At 38.8% G+C, this 19,412-nt stretch overlaps 1 protein-coding gene and 1 long non-coding RNA gene across 3 annotated transcripts; one reads left to right on the plus strand and one right to left on the minus strand.

The window, feature by feature from the left end:
• Positions 1 to 3,919: 3,919 nt before the first annotated feature.
• LOC115268338 (uncharacterized) lies at positions 3,920 to 4,620 on the minus strand. Its single transcript, XR_003898240.2, has 3 exons — positions 4,282 to 4,620; positions 4,118 to 4,217; positions 3,920 to 4,052 (listed from the first exon to the last, which is right to left on the minus strand). It is a non-coding gene; the product is annotated as an uncharacterized LOC115268338 (long non-coding RNA).
• Positions 4,621 to 4,955: 335 nt separating this feature from the next.
• LOC109433503 (nucleolar transcription factor 1) lies at positions 4,956 to 18,303 on the plus strand. Of its 2 annotated transcripts, XM_029875755.2 has the most exons (5): positions 4,956 to 5,361; positions 5,418 to 5,973; positions 6,467 to 7,519; positions 7,634 to 7,690; positions 17,762 to 17,885. In XM_029875755.2, exons 1-4 carry the CDS (start codon positions 5,292 to 5,294, stop codon positions 7,668 to 7,670), a joined length of 1,716 nt encoding a protein of 571 aa, XP_029731615.1. In that variant the 5' UTR covers positions 4,956 to 5,291; the 3' UTR covers positions 7,671 to 7,690; positions 17,762 to 17,885. The 2 variants fall into 2 exon arrangements, with proteins under 2 accessions (XP_029731615.1, XP_029731614.1); XM_029875754.2 differs by lacking the exon at positions 7,634 to 7,690 and having other exon boundaries at positions 4,957 to 5,361; positions 17,762 to 18,303.
• The last annotated feature ends 1,109 nt before the right edge of the window (positions 18,304 to 19,412 follow it).

A 19,412-nucleotide genomic window follows, 5' to 3' on the forward strand; every position in this document is an offset into this window, starting at 1 on the left:
GTCTACTGTAGATCGACGCAGATATGCCTGCCTTTTGACATACACCCGTAAAGTTGTTTACTCAAATGGTACTGCCGAATGGTATCAAAGAATGCAGCCAGTCTGCTACTACACTTTTGAAGATGAAAGCTTTTTTCGATGTTTTCTTTCAGCAGTGGTGCCATATTTCAAAATCAATGACTATCACTCATTTTTTTTAATTGAAATCTCCTTATTAAATGAAAATTTCATTTTATTTAACATTTGACAAATGTTGTTGCAAACAGCCTGGGAGTCTGGGGCGGCGACACTTTATATTATTAATAATAAATATTTAAAATATCTCAATAATCATTATCCCAAAATAAACCGAAGAGATGCGAAACAGATTGGTACAACCAACGGTAAACTTTTGCGGGTTTTATAGCGCATTTACAGTGTATCAAACAATTGTCCGTACAGCAATTTTTTGGTCAAAATAATTTTTCATTCAAATGTTTATAACTTTTTTATACGTCAATCAAAAACGCTGAAATTTTGATCAATTGTAACCCATATATTGTGCGTTTAGCACTAAATTGATTTCCGAAAAAACTTCATCGACTTCCGCTGCCTTTCCTATGCGTTAAACATAACGTCGGAAGTAGTGCGCTGTATAGAAAACCAGATTTACTGTACAGCGCACTACTTCCGACGTTATGTTTAACGCATAGGAAAGGCAGCGGAAGTCGATGAAGTTTTTTCGGAAATCAATTTAGTGCTAAACGCACAATATTCATGCTCCATTGGTGAAATTTTGAGCAAGATCGAATAAGTTTTCTGAAAGTTATAGAACTTTTAGTAAAACTTATAAGATTTTCGAACACATTTTTAAAATATTATATCTCAATATGTACTTGATGAAACTTTTTCAATATTTTTCGTGTTACAGCTTAAGCCTGGAACACATAGCGTCCGTTCCGTCGAGGTTTGCGTTTTTTTGACAGTTTTCCCATGGGAAATGTGTCAAACTACTGTCACGCACACGCAAACGTATGCATTGTGTGGGGCACTTTATACCTAAGGCTTTCATATGCAGCTTCGTTCAAGGTTTTATATTCACTACAAAAAATATGAAAATTCTTTATATGTTCAGAGTGTCATTTGGAAATTTGTCATATTTTGATCAATAAAAGTGCCAAGTGTTTTCAACTTTTTTAAACTCTCTTAATGTAATATTTTTATACAGGACCTACTAAACTACATATGAAGAGTAGGTCCTATTGATTTTTCGTTCAAATAATGCACTTTTATTGGTGGAAAACGTTTGGCAGATTATATGTGCAAAATATGGTAAATTTTAAAACATCGTCAACTACATACGCACATTTTTCATATTTTTTGTAGTGAATATCAAACCTCAAACATGGCTGCCTATGAAAGCCTTAGGTTTAAGATGTAACACAAAAAAATTGAAAATATTTCATCGAGTACATATTGAGATATAATGTTTTAAAAATGTGTTCAAAAATCTTATAAGTTTTACTAAAAGTTCTATGACTTTCAGAAAACTTATTCGATCTTGCTCAAAATTTTATCAATGGAGCTTTAATATATGGGTTATAATTGGTCAAAATTTCAGCGTTTCTGATTGACGCATAAAAAAGTTATTAACATTTGAATGTAAAATTATTTTGACAAAAAATTTGCTGTACGGACAATAGGAAGCAATCAGTGAAGTACTAGATTGAAAGTAGTGAGCTGGATTTTTGTATGGTGAGATGATCAGTTCTCCATTTCTGCAATGAAATGGTGCAAACAGCGTGGGTTATATGGTTTCTTGCCTAATTTAATGATAGTTTGAGCAAAAGTTTGGAAAACTGAGTTGTTGAAGTTGCAAGAAATAAATATTACAACAACAAAGTTACTCAAACTTTTGCTCAAATAGCATCAAATTAGTCAAGAAATCATATAACCCACGCTGTTTGTACCGTTTCATTACAGAAATGGAGAACTGATCATCTCACCATACAAAAATCCAGCTCACTACTTTCAATCTAGTACTTCACTGATTGCTTCCTATTGTTTGATACACTGTAGTTCACCACTGGACTATCGCACTAGTTTTCACGAGTGCGAAAATGCTAATAAAAGTGCGCGATTGCATCAAATCAACTCGGTGTCTTCAGAGCACTTGTTCACCATAGATTGAAGAAATAGTGCGCCGAAGACATCAACCTGATTTGACGCAATCGCGCACTTTTATTTACGTTTTCGCACTTATGAAATCGCAGTTCGCAGTTCAGTGGTGAACTAAGAGCCGATGCACACGAGCGTTAATTGACGCCGCGTGAATTCACGCTGCGTCGCCGCAGCGTTCCTGTGCACGCTTATCTGAAACTACCCATCGACTGGGTCGATTCAACCCGGATTATCATGTCATTCGTAGTTGTCAAAATCCGGGTAACCGTTGTCACATCAAATGAGTAAGCTTTACCCTGATTCTGGGTAAACGGGTCTTTGTGAAAATCCTAATACCCATTTTTGTCTGTTGTGAGCTGATGTCATAATCAGGGTAACCATCTGGGTAAATGGTACTTGGAAAAAATCACACTGAGCGCGGCGTCTTTCAAAATGGAGTATGGCGGAGTGCAAAAATCAGAGCCTTTTGAAGATTCCTGGGCAATTTTCGACGATGGAAGCTACAATCTATGGACTGGTAAGAGTTTCGACGATTCTTTTTATACAGTAGACGTTCGCTCGGTGCAAACGGTTTAACTGCAATGCTTTTTAACTGCAAGTCCGCTAAGTGCAACAATTTTGCAGTTATCGCACCGCTATCTGTCAAAAACAAAACGTCAACAGTGTTGCGATGTTTTTCGGATGCACTACAGCTACATTGCGATGTTTTTGAGTGCATTCTGGCTGCGTCCAACAGCAATTGACAACTGTTTGACGGCTGTCAGTCGTTGCAGTTAGCGAATTTCATTCGGTAACTGAAACGTAAACATGTTGCACTTATCGAACGTCTACTGTAATGAAATTCTTCATAGCTATACTATTTTCAGATATGCCGTACAAGATGTATCGCTTGCTTGGCAGCAGCAGGGAATATTCCTGTCGGTCATACGGAAACTTCTGCATTACAAGATGACTTCCCCAAAAACAAATATTTAAGCTACACAGCAAAAAATAAATGCAACCCGCCCGATGTAACTCATTCCGATGTACTAAATAATCAATGTAATCACGATTCCTATGTACGATTACATCGTTTTGATGTAAAATCTTTTGTTCTTATGTGTACATCGTCCTGTGTAATATTCATGCAACCGACGTATTGATCGGGTTGCAGCAGTTCAGATGTAATATTACACAACAGTTTTTTCTGTGTATATTACGTGTGAAATAAGTGAATAAATACATAAATTTGCATGACAAATAAACCGTTCTTAAATGTTTTATTTTTAGATTTTTTATTGTTCTGGGGTTAATTATTTGAGTTCGGTGCATGCCAAGGTGCATGCTAATGCTTTTACCCATTTATATAAAAATGGGTATTATGAGAAACGCCAAAATCTGAGTAACCTCTACCCAGATTTTACAGCTAACATCGGTAACTCAGATTTGAGTAAAGGTACCATTACCCACTTTAGAGTAACTGCAGTTTTGCTCGATCTGCACTCAGAAAATAATCTAAACTATTTAGTATAAATCCCACGCTAAATCCATTTTGCCTGGTTGACCCCAGAGTCCGTTTATATGCTGGGTATACTGGCTAAGTATAACTTGAATATACACGTATTCTAGTATAACCACGGTATATCGGGGCTAACCGTAATTTAGTTAAAAATGATTGGGATTTGTTTTGATTTGTTTTTTTTTTACATTGAAAATAATTTCGACAAAATGAAACGAGCAGTTAAGTTTTATTCAGTAAAATCTGGAGTAAAACAATTAATTAGGACCTCTCCGTTTCCTGGCGAGCATCATTTCTGACTGAATCTGTTCCCGGCGATGGCGGCATTCGGTAACTTGGGATCTTTCAAGAATTATGGTGGCGTTGTCCGATCACACAGTGCCCGCGGTAGTACCTATGAAAAACCTTCATTTCTTAGCAAACGGGCACCGGCCGATAATATTTAAAACAGGAACTCACATTTTTATGGACATCCAGCCTCGCATCCAGCACAGTAAACCTTTGCACCACACGGCTAACTCCTTAGGTTCTTCTTGTTTCAGCACATCGAAGGTCACACCTGCAACATAAATTATTTTTAATTACTCAAATTGCTTTTGAAGCCAATCGCGATCAACACATACCACTTCTTGAAAATTCGCTTTCAAAGCTAGCCAAAACCCGGCCAAAAAGGTATTCAGCATGCTGTCGGGAAATCGCTGCAGATAATTAATATTTGCAGGTTTTTGCTAGTGGAAATAACTGGTTTTGGCACGTAACAAAAACAAACATGTTTCTTTTGGCGTGATTAAATACACTGGATTGAATAATCTCGCATTATTTTGACACAGTATAACTTTTTAGGCGAATTAAGTATACTTATTAAACTACGTAAAGTGTAAATTGCCAGAAAACAAAAAAGGTGTCGATTTAAATCGATCAAAGTTTTCTTCCATTTCTGAGTGTGGGTCACTTTGACATCAATCTGGGTAGCTGAGGGTTAGCGTGTGGGGCATGCGTTGACATTGCGTGCTGCACACGGTGCGGCGCGGTTGCGGCGCGGTAGCGTTGCGTTCTCGTGTGCATCCTCCCATTTGATTGTGTGTAACTCAGGACGCACTTGCGTGCACGCTGCGTGGACGCGCCGCCCGTGTGCATCGGCTCTAAATGCGGTATACTGAGTTTTTTCGTCTTTTTTTGCTATTTTTAGGCTTGGAAAACAATATAGGAAAAAAAATCTGCCGAGGGGTGATTCAAACAATATTTTATTATCCCTGGAAATTTGGCAACACTATCGAAAAGCTCTCTCTGCTCAGTCTACTCTCTCAACAGAAAGCAAATAAAAATCGGTCAAATTGGCTGGCGGCGGACCACTTTTGAACCCGCGGCCGTGAATTTCCCAGTTTTCCGAGTGAAAATAAAAAGAAAAGTGTCCAATTTTCCGACCAAAAGGTGTCCGAAAATCGAATTCAATGTGAGGAATCAAAAGTTGATTCTGTTATTTTGTGAAAAGTGTGAAAATCCATTTCCCGATTGGGTGCTGCCAGTTTCGTCGCGTTGACCTAACCTCGAAATTTGGGGCTTGCATCAAAACAAGCGTTGTTTTGTGGTTTGTTTTTATCCGGCATTCGTCACTCTTGTGGAAAGCCAAACGATGAGGAAGCGTTCGATGTCGGTGTTCGTTGCGAGGGAGAACAACCGGTTGTCCCAGAAGTTCGAGGGTGGTAAGTATTGGACAATCACGAATTAATAGGATATGACGCCATTTGTTACCTTGCAGTTGCTTCCGATAACGAATTGCAGTCGGAGTCTGAGAATGAAGAGTTCGTTCCGGAAATACATTTGGAGGAAACCAAAGAGGAGGTTGAGCTTTCGGAAGGATGGAACAAACAAGAGTACGAAACGCTGGTCCAGCAGCTGAAGGGTTCACTGCCGAAAAAAGACACCCGCAAATGGAAGACGAGCCTGGAGGCGGTCGACTGGCAGCAGATCAAAGTTGGCAAACGGCCCAACGACGAGGTGGAGCGAGTGGCCAAGGAAATTATCGCCAAAGTTCGCACCTTTCGCACGCTGAGCGAGATTCTCGCCGATATGCCAGATGTGGTCAGCAAGTTGCTGTGCGCGACCCGGCCCAAACCACCGCTGACGGCGTACAGCTTGTTCGTGAAGGAGAAACTGCCGCAGTTGCGCGAAGAGCACAAGGAGCTGAAGGTTCAGCAAATATTCAAACTGATTCCGGAATTGTTCAAAGGGCTGTCGGCGAAGAAGCGGCGCCGCTACGAGAACGACGCTGCCAAGAAGAAGGAGGAATATCAAGCCCAGCTGCAAAAGTTCTAGTGAGTACATTTATTTATTCTTACAAGTTCATATTAGATTAACAAGCTAAAAATCAAATTTCCCAAACTCAGGATGACGTGGTTTCATATTTGTTGTTGGTCCATCAGTCAATCCTGTAATCGTGTTTTCTATGGCAGGTTGCCATTTAGGTCGCAGCATTAGTTGCTTCCATTGCTTGAGTTTGATTTGAGAATTTTCTAATCCTCCTGAATCTCATTTTAATACGAGACGATTACGTATCTGATAAATGATTTTCATCCGAAACAACCTAAAAGTAGGCCACAGAAATGAGATTGTTGAGATCTCTTAAGGCTCTCAAGATATCAGAGCGCTATAAATGCGAATTAAAGTTAAGACAAAGCTTACAGATTAAAATGAGACGTGACACTAAAAATAAAACTTGTAATCATAATTATAAGCAGGATCAGCTTCAAATGTTAAGCTAAATTTTATGTGAATTAAGAACAAACAATCCATTTTTTAATTTTACAGCGTCGACCATCCGGATCTATCACCGAAGAAAGGCTACAAGCCCAAAAAGGAACCGCTAAAAACCCCTTTTCATCTGTTCTATCAGGAGAGGCGTGCCATATCTGCCAACATATCCTTCCAACAGGCCCGCCGAGAATGGGAAGAGCTGCCCCTGAAGCAAAAAGTGGTTTTCATCCAGAAATCATTTGAAGTGCAAGGCGGCACGGACCTGAAACTGGTCAACAAGCGAGAAATGGAATTGCTAGACCATTCGCTGGGAAAACCAGAGTTCTGCGGTCGAAATGCTTACGAATTTTACCGGCGAAAGATGAAGACTCAACCTGGCAAGGAACAGGAGGCGAAGATTCGAGACGATTACAAGCATTTGAATGAACAAGAGCTGGAGGCTCTCCGGGAGGAATACCAACAGGCGCGGACCAAGTTTGTCAATCAGTACCGAGAGTATATCAAAAAGCTTCCCCGTGAAAAGCAACAAGCCGAGATCGACTACCTATTGACCATTACGGAGAAGACCAAGACAAAGAAGGTCAAGTCGGAGAAACTGAACACGACGGCGGAAGAGGATCACTACCCGGGATCGCCGGACGATCCGCCAGCTGCTGAATCGACGACCATCAGAAAGAAACCTCCGGCCAAGGCCACCACCAAGGTAGCAACCATCAAGAAGGAACACAAATCTGATCCTTCCGACGTTGACTCGGTTGATCACCCGGTGTCCCCAAAGAAAAGGGCCTCCAAAACGCCGGCAGCCACTCCGGTTGCTGCGGTTGCTTCCCCCTCGAAGCGAAAGCAACCGGCCAGCGTCGCCAAATCGGAGCCCAAATCGGCGTCGGCCTCCTCTTCGGACGATCATGGAGAGGATGGTCGAGCGCCTCCGAAGCGAAACGCATCACCGATCAAGAACGGCGCCAAGAAACGTACCTCGTCCGAGGATCAACCACCGGCCGTAGCTGCCAAGAAAACCAAAGTCAAGAAGGAACAGACTGAACAGCCACCCGCGGCTCCCGTCGCCGTCGTCAAGTGCACCCTCAAGGAACCGGAGAAACCGCCGCGGTGAGTAGATCATTCAGAACGTCTTCGTTTTTCTTGTAGTTTTGTATTAATTGGCATTACATGTTGTATCCATCCCTTTCTGACGCTCATCATACAAACACATACTTCATATAGATCGTCTAAGAAGAATACGAGGCAAAATACTAAGTGATGTGTCCCATTCGCCGCGCGGTAAGAATCCGTACAAATTGACCATTTCTATTTGATCTTGAGTTCGTCGTTGGATTTCGTTTGGATTTGACTTTTTTATATTCTTTGAACGTATTGAACATATGTAACAGTTTATGTTCTATTAAGTTACTGATCTCAAATATAAACTCGTATTGATTACGACTGATTGTTGAAACTCTTTCCATTTTTAACCGGAACTTGGAGAAAGGTTTCTGCTGACCACAGTAGAATTTAAACCTAAAAATTGAAAATTTACGTGTTTCAATATCGATAGCTAGTCAAAACCGCAAGCTTGTTGTACTTTACCCATCACAAGACAGGAGAAGCAGAAACAAACGGGCCTGGCGATGCTAACAATTTATGGAAGTTAATCCATGAAACAGTGGCAGCGACAGTTCAAGAAGTGATAGGTCACTCATCGAGTGTCAAGAAGCCATAATTCCAGTTCTGTATAACGTCCGAACTAACACGGGTGGATCTACCACATTGGGTTTAGCTGGGCGTGATGCAGCATTTCTTACACAGCCGCATCTAGAACAAACATTGTTGGAGTCGCACCACCTTGATGAACAGACGGTCGGGAAGAACTTCCTTAATCTAGCTGAAGTCAGAAGAACAACAGTGCCCAGGCTGCACTACCAGCTAAGCACACAACTCTTAGCTGACGGTTTTTGTCATCGATTGACCCGTGGAAGCATGAGATAGGAACTTATGAAGACCAGTGAGCTGCGTTGGACGCTCCAAGATGTCAACTCACCATTTTGCAGTCCAATCAACTCTTTGGAGAAATTCAGGCCGAGGCTGGTTCATACCCGAGGAATAGAAATAACATAGTTGATGGTAGTAGTCAAGCAGCATGGTTGAGGTTAAGAAAAACAAGTACAGAACGAGCTGATACATAAACCAATTCATAGAAGGTTAAGATATTGCCTAACAACTGTGGAATCAATTGATTGGATATCCCCATAGAATCTACAAATGAAGGGCTACACTATTTAACAAAACATTTAAAACACCATACATATTTCAGAAGAAGCGACATAACTAATGGTGAAATCTGTGAACACCTGCTCTGCCGTGAATCGCAAGTCAGTCCCATCTGCATTTTGGGCAAAAATGAGTTAATGAGCGTTTTAGAGCTTTCTTTGGATGATCTTTCAGCTGCGTGCAAAAAAATATATAGTTTGTTCAGTAAAATTGAAAAACAACACCAAATCAGATTGTCCCAAATTGAAATGTAATCGCAAGTCAGTCCCATTACGAACTTGTGCACCCTCCAGTACAAAACCTAACACTTTTTTAAACAGTTTTATATTTTTCACCGTTACGTTTTCACGTTTGAAACAATATGTGAAAGTTTCATGATGATCGCAGAAGTTTTCAATTCATGGCGATTTTTTAGAGTTTCGTATAGAAATCGAATTTGAAAACTTCAGAGGCCATTTTCTCAATGCCTACTTTTTACATATGGGACTGACTAGCGATTCACGGCAGTGCTCCCAGTCGTGGATAGATTTGCAATGATGATTACCACTGCAGATTGCACTGGATTTGGTATTTATTATACCTAGAAGTTCGTATAACTATAATTTTTGTTAACTTTTTTTTTCTTTCATCTAGTCCATTTAACAACAAAAAGAGTTCGTAGTAGAAACATCACATCTATAATCAACATTACACACTAACATTGGAATCGTTAATATAAACAAAAAAAATGGAATTATTCGCGGATGTCACCATAACTGGACAGTATAACACTATAGCCCCAAGCACAGTGTGGCCCCAAGGTAATAAATACTTCTCATTAACTTATTTTGTTCCAGTTCTTTTCTTACGCTTAGGGTCAGTAGAAGTTATTACAGTAGACGTCCGATAAGTGCATCATGTTTGCGTTTCATTTACTTAAAGTAATTCCATAATTGCAACAACTGACAGAGTTATACAAACAACTGTAAATAGAGATTCTATCCAGATTGTTTTTGTAGTTTTTCCTTGTAGTATACAGTAGACGTTCTATAACTGCAATATGTTTACGTTTCACTTAGCGAACAAAATTCGATAACTGCAACGATTGTTGATAGGCGTCAACAATCACCCATTAATTGACTGTAAATAAACAAAAAATACATTCGATTGTTCATTTGGGTTTACCTGGCGCACCGTTTTGATGATAACGGTGCGATAACTGCAAATTTGTTGCACTTACCGGACTTGCAGTTAAAACACCGACGAAGTTAAAAAGCCCTACAGTTAAACAGTTTGCACCGACCGAACGGCTACTGTAGTTAGGATTTTTTGCCGAAATATCTGGCTGAGCTTTGGGACAAGTTTCAACTAATGTTTTCATTGAAACTTTTTGAAATAATTCCTTAATTCGCTAATGAAGGACTGCCTAAAATTAGGGTAACCAATATAATTTGGACCCCCATATATTTTGGACCCCCTGAGTCGTATTATCATAATTTTCACAGCTTTTATGAAGAGATGACGAAAATTTTTAGAATCATTCGCCAAATAAGATTGTTCTGCACGAGCAGCAATCATTTCCTCACTGGAAATATCATTATTTGCCTTGAAATTATTGTTTGTTGATCTCGTCATCCGTGCGAGTGTCGCGGCATGTTTACGAAAAGAGAATGTGGTGCTGGGAAAACTTGCAGATGTAAACAAAAACTTTTATCATTCTAGCGCATTAAATTCGCAAAGTACGTCTAATCATCCTTTGTCAATCAAGTAATTAGGATGTGATCTAGCATATCCAAGTGGCAGATTCTTCAAAAATAGTTTCAAATGGGTTTAAACACCGGGTGTCCAAAATATATACTTAAGAGGGTCCAAAATAAATTGGGGTGTCCAAAATAGTGAAAAGTGATGCTTCAAAAATCAGTTATTTTCATCAAATTGTCAGCCAGAAATGACTTTGTGGGTATTTTGACGGACAGTGGAGGCTTTTACGGTCATACCAACATCATCATTATGTGTAACACCCTCTGAATCTGTTTGATTTTAGCTTAAATTCAAATTTATGTCCTCTAGGGGTCCAAAATTCGACCGTTACCCTATTGCTTTGTAGAAATTTCAGAATGAGTTCATATAAAAGCTACCTGCAATCATCAAACCCATCATTCTAACAATGTTTTACATATAGTGGCATTAAAAAAATGAAATAGGGTATGTGTGCCATCAGTAATCTCATGCTCCCATATTCATCCTTTTTGAAAACAAGCGATTACGGCACCGATTGATTCCGTTCTTTTTGTTTTCATGGGTGCTCACTTCTAACAAAAATACAAAAATAAGAAACAAAACAAACAGTGCTTCAATCCTTTGTTTTTCGTAGGATGAAAATGGGAGTCACATGCTTAATAAGGGAACCAATACCCTAATTACTAAAAGCATTAGCAATTTAGTCTCGGAAGTTTCTGGTGGTGTTGCCTTTCTCGTACACCAAAGTGTACTGAAAGGCTATATCACAGACAAAGCTATATGTTCACTCAAAAAACGAATTTTCAATAGAAGGCTCGGAGGGTCAAGTCACATATACCAATCAACTCAGTTCGACGAATTGAGATGATGTCTGTATGTGTGTGTATGTATGTCTGTGTACAAAAAGGTCACTCACTTTTAAGACACTTCCCATTGGCCGGATTATAGCTCGAATCGAACCGGTATTTTACCGCATTGTTTGCTATTGGAAATGGTCCGGATCGGTCAAGGCGTTCCGGAGTTATGGTCATTTGAGTGATCCGGAGTCCGGACCAGCACCGGTTAAACTGGCCACATATAAAACTGAACCAAGCCCCATCATACGACACATCAAACTACGGCGATTTTTGTAACCTTCAGCATGGTTGACAAATTTTGTGCGGACACAGGAGACCAAAAACTCTACGACGTCGGTCCAAAATTCAAGATGGCGGTCTAAAAAGCAAAATGTCAAGATGGCGGCTGTATAATTAAGTTTTAAGCCCTTAACCATGCAATATGGGTATATTTTGTATGGGGAAGATGTTTGGAGTCCAGTAATGGTGACCAGAATATTCAAGATGGCGGTGTAAAATCCAAGATGGCGCCTCCAATTTCAAGATGGCGGCTGTTTAATTGCAATATGGGTATATTTTGTATGGAGAAGATGTCTGGAGTGCATAAATGGCGGTCTGAATATCCAAGATGGTGGTCTAAAATTCAAGATGGCGGCTCCAAATTCAAGATGGCGGCTGTTCAAAAAGGACTTTTATGTACTAAAACCATGTAATATGGGTATACTTTGTATGGGGAAGATTTCCGGAGTCAAAAAATGGCGACCAGAATATCCAATATGGCGGTTTAAAATCCAAGATGGTGGCTGTATAACGAAATTTTAGCCCCTAAAACCATGCAATAAGGGTATATTATGTATATGGAACATGTCTGGAGTCCAAAAATGGCGACCTTTGTATTCAAGATGGCGGGTTAAAATCCAAGATAGCGGCTCCAACTTCAAAATGACGGCAGTTTAATGGAGTTTTAGGTCCTAAAACTATGCAATATGGGTTTATTTTGTATGGGCAAGATGTCTGGAGTCCATAAATGGCGATCTGAATATCCAAGATGGCGGTGTAAAATCCAAGATGGCGGCTCCAAATTCAAGATGGAGGCTGTATAGTGAAGTTTGGCAACCTGAATATCCAAGATGGTGGTCTAAAATCCAAAATAGCGACTCCAAATTGAGTATGGCGGCTGTAAAACGGAGTTTTAGGCCCTGTTAAGAATTGTCAATTTCGGATCACCCTAGTTTTAAGCCAGTCACCTCCAACTTCTCTGCATAACACGATCAGCCTTTCTGATCGATCATCCAGCCGATAGGTGAGCGAAAGCTCTTGTGTGTACTCAATTTTGCTCTGTACCTATTATAGATCTCGTGTAGAATAGCCAGACCAGCCAGTTCAAACCCGATCGCCGAACCGCTAAGATCATTTGTATCTTCTCGCTAATAAACGTACCCCTTTCAAATCAGATACCGAGCCAATCGAGTTTCATTTCCCATACAGGCCCTAAACCATGCAATAAGGGTATATTTTGTATGGGGAAGATGTCCGGAGTTCAAAAATAGCGACCTGAACATTCAAAATGGCGTTCTAAAATTCAAGATGTCGGCTTCAAATTTAAGATGGAGGCTGTTTAAAGGAGTTTTAGGCCCTAAAACTATGCAATATGGGTACATTTGATATGAGGAAGATATCTGGAGTCCAAAAATGACGACCAGAATATCCAAGATGGCGGTCTAAAATTTTGGATGGCGACTCCAAATTCAATATGGCGGTTGTAAAGTGGAGTTTTTTGGCTCTAAAACCGTGCAATATGGTTATAATTTGTATGGGGAAGGTGTCCGGAGCCCAAAAATCGCAACCAGAATAGCCGTCTAAAATCCAAAATGGCGGCTCAAAATTCAAGATGGCGGCTGTATAACGGAGTTTTAAGCCCTAAAACCATGCAATAAGGGTATATTTTGTACGGGGAAAATATCTGGAGTCCAAAAATGGTGACCTCAACATCCAGTATGGCGGTCTAAAATTCAAAATGGCGGCTTCAAATTCAAGATGGAGGCTGTTTAATGGAGTTTTAGGCTTAAAAATTTGAGAAATGGGTATATTTGGTATAAGAAAGATATCCGGAGTCCAAAAATGGCGACCATGATTTCCAAGAGGGCGATCTAAAATCCAAAATGGCGGCTGCAAACTCAAGACGGCGGCTGTTTAAAGCAGTTTTAGACCCTAAATGCATATAATATGGGTATATTTGGTATAGGAAAGATGTCTGGAGTCCAAAAGTGGCGACCGCAATTAGCAAAATGGTGGCCCAAACACCAAGATGGCGGCTCCAAATTTAAGATGGTGGCTATTTAATGGCGTTTTAAGCTCTTAAGCTTTGTTTGATATAGGGACGAATTCATGACTCCAAAAAATGGTGACCAGAACAAGCCCGTGCACAAGGGGGGAGGGCTGAGTGTTAACCCCCCCCATTACCGACGCTTCATACACTAGGCGCCCCTCCGTCTTTTGCCGAAATCGGGAAAAACCCCTCCCTTGGCGCCACTTTTGTGCACGGGCCTGGACTAGAATATCCAAGATGGCGATTAAAAATCCAAGATGGTGGCTCCAAATTCCAGATTGTGGCTGTTCAATGGAGTTTAAATCAAAAATTGCTGCTCAAAATTCAAGATAGTAGCTTTTTCTTAGGTGAAATGGGAGAGCGTCCTGGTGCATTTTTGACGCGCATTTTTGAGAGCATCGATCTCGTCATCCACAAAACGCCCGAAAACGTAAATGCTACTCAATGTTTATCTCGAGTGAGCAAGGCTACTCATTGCTTTTTCAGCTCTCTTGTTTAGATGACGAGATCCGTGCTTTCGGTATTTGCAAGGCAGCCATTGTGACGGCCATCTCTGGATTCGCTCATGTATGTCCTTAAGAGTTTGTGGCTCAAACATCAAAGCTACATAAACGATATGATTTCTGGTGCCATGTAATGGATTTTTGTTTAACGTATGATAGTGCGATACTCATCAACATGTCACTTGAGTTTGTTGAAATGTGTTTTCGAAGGCACAAGATAGGCGCTATCACCGCTAGGTGGACTAATAGGCTCCTAAAGGCCTATCACAATTTCTGCATAATTCGATGAAGCATTGATTAAAACGACATGTTTACTCATTTTTTAAGTATTCTTATTAGGTAAAGCCCATGAAATATATTTTCAAAGATTTTAATATTTTTGCAACACTCCTTGTTTAGCACTCAATTTTGGGTAAATTTTGTTTACCGTGTATAGTGGTTTCTGCTTTAAGTAGTGTTGCGTGTACGAACACGCTGCATTACACGAACACCACTTGAGTTACTGATGGGAAATAGTAAACAAAGATCAGCTGTTCCCAGCAAAATCAAATGGGCATATTGTCTATCCGGTTGGAATCAAGATCGACATTCAATCAAAAATGGCCATTTTCTTGGTCCACAAGTGTCGCAACTATTTCGCATCTAGTGCGCTGTGTTGCTGACAACAACGGGAAGGATGCGCACTACTTTTGACATGATTAAAAAACGTCGCGAGTTGGGTCGCGTCGCGACTTGATTGTGCGAAGTCCGATTTGGTGGCGGCCCGACAATATTTTCAACCAGTAGACTTGCATTAGTGTTCGTGACACCGCGCTGCGAAACCACTATGTAAACAGGAACATTTATTGACAAAAGTGAGCCAATGTGATGCCTTTTGCAACCCGCCGTTTCACTATCATTACGTCAAGGTTGACCTCGAATGTCAAACAAGGACCAGCTCATCATTATTTTTATTTTCGAGTTTATTAACTATTCTGTCATTGTTTAAGTTTGGAAAAATTACCATTAAGATCAGAAAAGCATGCTCCTTTGTGTTATGCAGCAAAATCGGGAAAATATTTTTCATTTTAGGACCCTATTAGGGTTTTTTTTTATGGAATTATGATTTGTGGACGAAATACTGGGAGGAACCACATGTGGAGGAACTCTTGAAGTGTTTTTTGTGTAACGATGTAGAATCACTGGATAAATTCATAAATATATACCCAGAATCCTTGCGATTAAGGTACACCGGGGCAAGTTGAAACGGGTGGGGTAAGATGAAACAGCGAAACAATTTAATTACCATAACACATACTTTTTGATTCAAACAATCTTTTAACAAAGGATAAATTTACAAACTGTATTGAAATCTTTTTCAAAACTTTGTGTTTCATTTTGTCCCACCCGTTTAACTTACCCCGGTGTACCTTACAGACATTAAAACGGAAGATACATTGCAAGTAAAAAACCAGAAGACAAGATTCTCTAATTCTTTTTAAGAAATCTTCCAATGTATGGCCTGTTTTTCTGGTGTAACCAACGGAAAACATGAAAAGCTTTTTGAATGAATTCCTTAGCACAGACATATGAACATAATAGAGAAGTTTTCAACCTTAATTCATAATGCGAAACTGAAAAAAAATGCTTTTTGTTCTTCTTGGAGTTATGCAGGGTTTGCTGACGAAACATTATTGTCCTACACGCATAAAAATAAAACATATTAGAATTAAATTTAAAGAGACGTCATTTCAAAGTCGCGGGGTTTGTTAAATCAAAAAAAAATATATTCTTTGTTTTCAATATCGGAGAACGCACATCGCCAATAATGAGCGAGATGATTCAGTTTTACCCTCAGATTTTCAAGAGCAGATATGGCCGTGAACGATAGCTCGCTATCAGTGATGCATATTATAACAGTATTCGTGTTCTATTCTTGCATGCTTTTTTTATTTCGTTATCATTTTTAAACAAAAATATTTTGTTTTTGAATTTAAGTCGATGGATATTTGTTTCTAAAATAAAATATATAGACCTTGAAATCACAAAACTGCTTAGTTTCAAAGCAATAATGTTATAGATTCAAAGTGAAGAAGTATTTGAAACTAAAATCAACGCTGCGAGACTTGATTTTAGAAACAATGAAATTAATACTTTGAAACTAATGCCAAATGTATTAGATTCAAAGCAAAATGGTATTAAGCCGTGGTTCAATGATTTATTTTCTTTGATTCAAAGCACTTTATTTTTGAGTTCAATATATTTTTTTCTGCGTGTAAAATTTAAAATGACAAAATAAAGAAGAACACCTCTTATATCGAAATAACTTTAAGCCTTTTTTATTCATTATCCTGGGTTAATCTCCTAGAGAAATTCGACTAAAATTGGACAAATTTCTTTTTTTAAGATATATTACTCTACGTATCAGATTCCATAAAAAAATATTCACTAGTTTCCAAATGAGTTCTTCAAACATGGGATTAGGTAGAAATTAAGCCCAGAATATCGATTTTTTCCTTAAATATCTAATGAGTTTTACAAATTATGTACGGTAGACATGTATTTTTTTTTTCAGGGATAAATTTTTCCTACAAGTTCAGCTAGAAATTGTTTATGAATAGAAAACCTTTTATACAAAATTCCCAGATATGTATTTTCAAAATTTTTGAGAAAAATTCCGCTAAGAAATTCTTTTCTAGTGCTCTCAATGTTCAATGAACAGATTTTATCTGAGAACAGAACAGATCTCAGTTCTGCATTTTTTTATTGCAATTATTTGTTAATTAAATTATTGAAAAAAATTCCTGATTGGTTACCAGCAGATTATGTGATAAACTCCGCATTATCACAGACATTAATTCAGTATTTTAGCAATAAAGTTTTTAAGGGAAATTTTTAGGAAATTTCTCGAAGAATTTCACCAGAAAATACCCCAATAATTTTTCTTATATGAATTATAACAGAATTACGTCAAAAATGCCGTCCTTCATACTTTCAAAATTCTTGGGATAGCGTAAAAACTTCTATACAAAAATTCACCAAAGTGTATTTCAGATAGCCGACTAGATTTTTATATTGTAAATTCACCAAGCATTTCTTAAGGAGCTTACAAAAATCTTATGGGAATTCCGACACATATATTTTCAAGTAAAGGTTTACGTTACAAGACATCCAAAATAAGAAGCAAATTTCAAGCATATGTAACATATAAATTTCTTTTGGTGTTAACGTCTCCAACATACGGTAAAATTATCACTGTGTCATAATGACACTGTAAATATTTCAGTAAGTTTTACAGATCCACTTTAAAGTTTGAATTCTTGGATGTTTTACATGCTCCACAGGTACATATGTATATAGAAAAAGTCGGGAAAATTTAAAATTAATGCGGGAAAAAATGCGGGAATTTCAATTTTGATTTTGTGTGGCCACCCTGTTGCAGTTATCGAATATCGTTTGCTAAGTGTAACGTAAACATGTTGCAGTTATTGTTGTTATTTTATTGTATACATTTAACTGGACAACAAATCATGGTAGCATTGTGGAGACGTATCTTTATAATTAGGAACATTCATTTATTTTAATCTTTATTGTAAGATTCTCTTACCAGTTCAGAATAAGGGATCTACACTGGAGTAAACTCAAATTTTTTATGTACTTTTTATCCATACGCCCCCCGAAAGAACCCCCTCACTAATGCCGGATTATTTTTCTTCAGCGATGCCGAAGAGTTCTACCGCCAGCGCCTCTACAAGGGAAAGGTGGGCAAACACAAAGAGGCGTACGCAAACCTGTCGTCGGCGAAGAAGCGCGAAATCGTTGAACAGCTCAAGGCCGCCCAGAAGAAGTATATCGTGGACTTCGAGGTGTTCCTGAAATCGCTGCCCAAGGAGGAAATCCGAAAATACATCGAGCAAAGGGCGAAAGAACAGCACAAGCTTGATAAAACGGAAGATTCCGACGACGATGACGATGATGATGACGACGAGGAAGATGAAAGCAGCTCCGAGGAGGAGGACGATGACGAGTAAGGAAGTGTGCCAGAGCCTGTTTCGTTTTTTTTTTGTTCGTATTATTAAGTCTGATCGAATTGTAAATGTTTGATAGTGCGCTATGTTCCAATTGCGTCGGATAGACTTAACGTGTTAGGATAATTGCTTTTTCGTTTGCTACATTTCCCGATGCGATATATATTTTACTATTCAGATAACATTGATGATATCCGTTCTATGGTAATAAACGAAACTTCGAGAAGTAAAAGGATGAGCTTATCAATTTATTCATAAAGAAATTACCATTTTATTACGGTAAGCTGTTGATGAGAGTTACATACAGAAGGCTGAATTTCTAAAGGCTGAAATAACGAAAGGCTAAAACACGAGAGGCTGAAATTACAAAAGGCTGAATGCATCAAAAGGTTGAAGTAACAAAAGGTTGAAATAGTGATTCGCCTAGTTTTCAAATGCACCAGCCTTAACACTAACCTCAACACTAACAACTCAAACAAGCAGACGTATCACTCTAATTGGAAATAACTACATACATACACTGATTTTACGGTCTACTTGAACATTTCGACAATGATTTTTCATAAGAGCCTAACTGACTTGATCGATTTCTCTTCGTCGACTCTCTATTTCGATAATAAATTGATCAAAACGAACAAAATCATTATTCTTTTTGTTTCTATAGCAAGATGTAGTCATCTCCTTCGCATTTCAATTAAAAAGTTTTGGGAAAACTCAATACAAAATTCTGTAATGACACAAAGAGAGGATCGATGAAGAGAATTCGAAAATGTCAGTTAGGCCCTAATGAAGAATCAGTGTCGATTTGCTTGTTGGTCGATTACTCAGTCGAGGCACTCGCTTTGGTTTTGCTTGAGCTTGACGTTTGGCCGTCCTACCGTTCCCTAATTCATGGTTAACCAAATTAACCTATTTTGCGGGAACATGCTTTCGTTACTATGTTCTGTATGTATCGGAAAGTTTCACGACTGGTCATATCGCTATGCATTATTGAACGCCTACATTACTATAAGACAGAATTTCTCAAAAGAATAGCATATATTTTAAGGAAGGGGAATTCTCTGATGATATTGTTAGTAGCCGTAATGACAACAATCTCCAAAACAACATGATTCGAAAGAATAGCTTATGTTTAAAGAAGGGAAAATTAACTACAGTAGACGTTCGATAAGTGCAACATGTTTACGTTTCAGTTACCGAATGAAATTCGCTAACTGCAACGACTGACAGCCGTCAAACAGTTGTCAATTGCTGTTGGACGCAGCCAGAATGCACTCAAGAACATCGCAATGCAGCTGTAGTGCATCTGAAAAACATCGCAACTCTGTTGACGTTTCGTTT

This window comes from Aedes albopictus, chromosome 3 (assembly GCF_035046485.1).
Source record: "Aedes albopictus strain Foshan chromosome 3, AalbF5, whole genome shotgun sequence".
Taxonomy (NCBI): domain Eukaryota; kingdom Metazoa; phylum Arthropoda; class Insecta; order Diptera; family Culicidae; genus Aedes; species Aedes albopictus.

What these genes read in the sequence shown, in the direction of transcription:
- LOC109433503 (XM_029875754.2), top strand. Translation starts at nt 5,292, where the DNA reads ATGAGGAAGCGTTCGATGTCGGTGTTCGTTGCGAGGGAGAACAACCGG. An exon ending in GTCCCAGAAGTTCGAGGGTG is followed by an intron (nt 5,362 to 5,417) that starts GTAAGTATTGGA and finishes GTTACCTTGCAG; the next exon opens with TTGCTTCCGATAACGAATTG. An exon ending in GAACCGGAGAAACCGCCGCG is followed by an intron (nt 7,520 to 17,761) that starts GTGAGTAGATCA and finishes ATTTTTCTTCAG; the next exon opens with CGATGCCGAAGAGTTCTACC.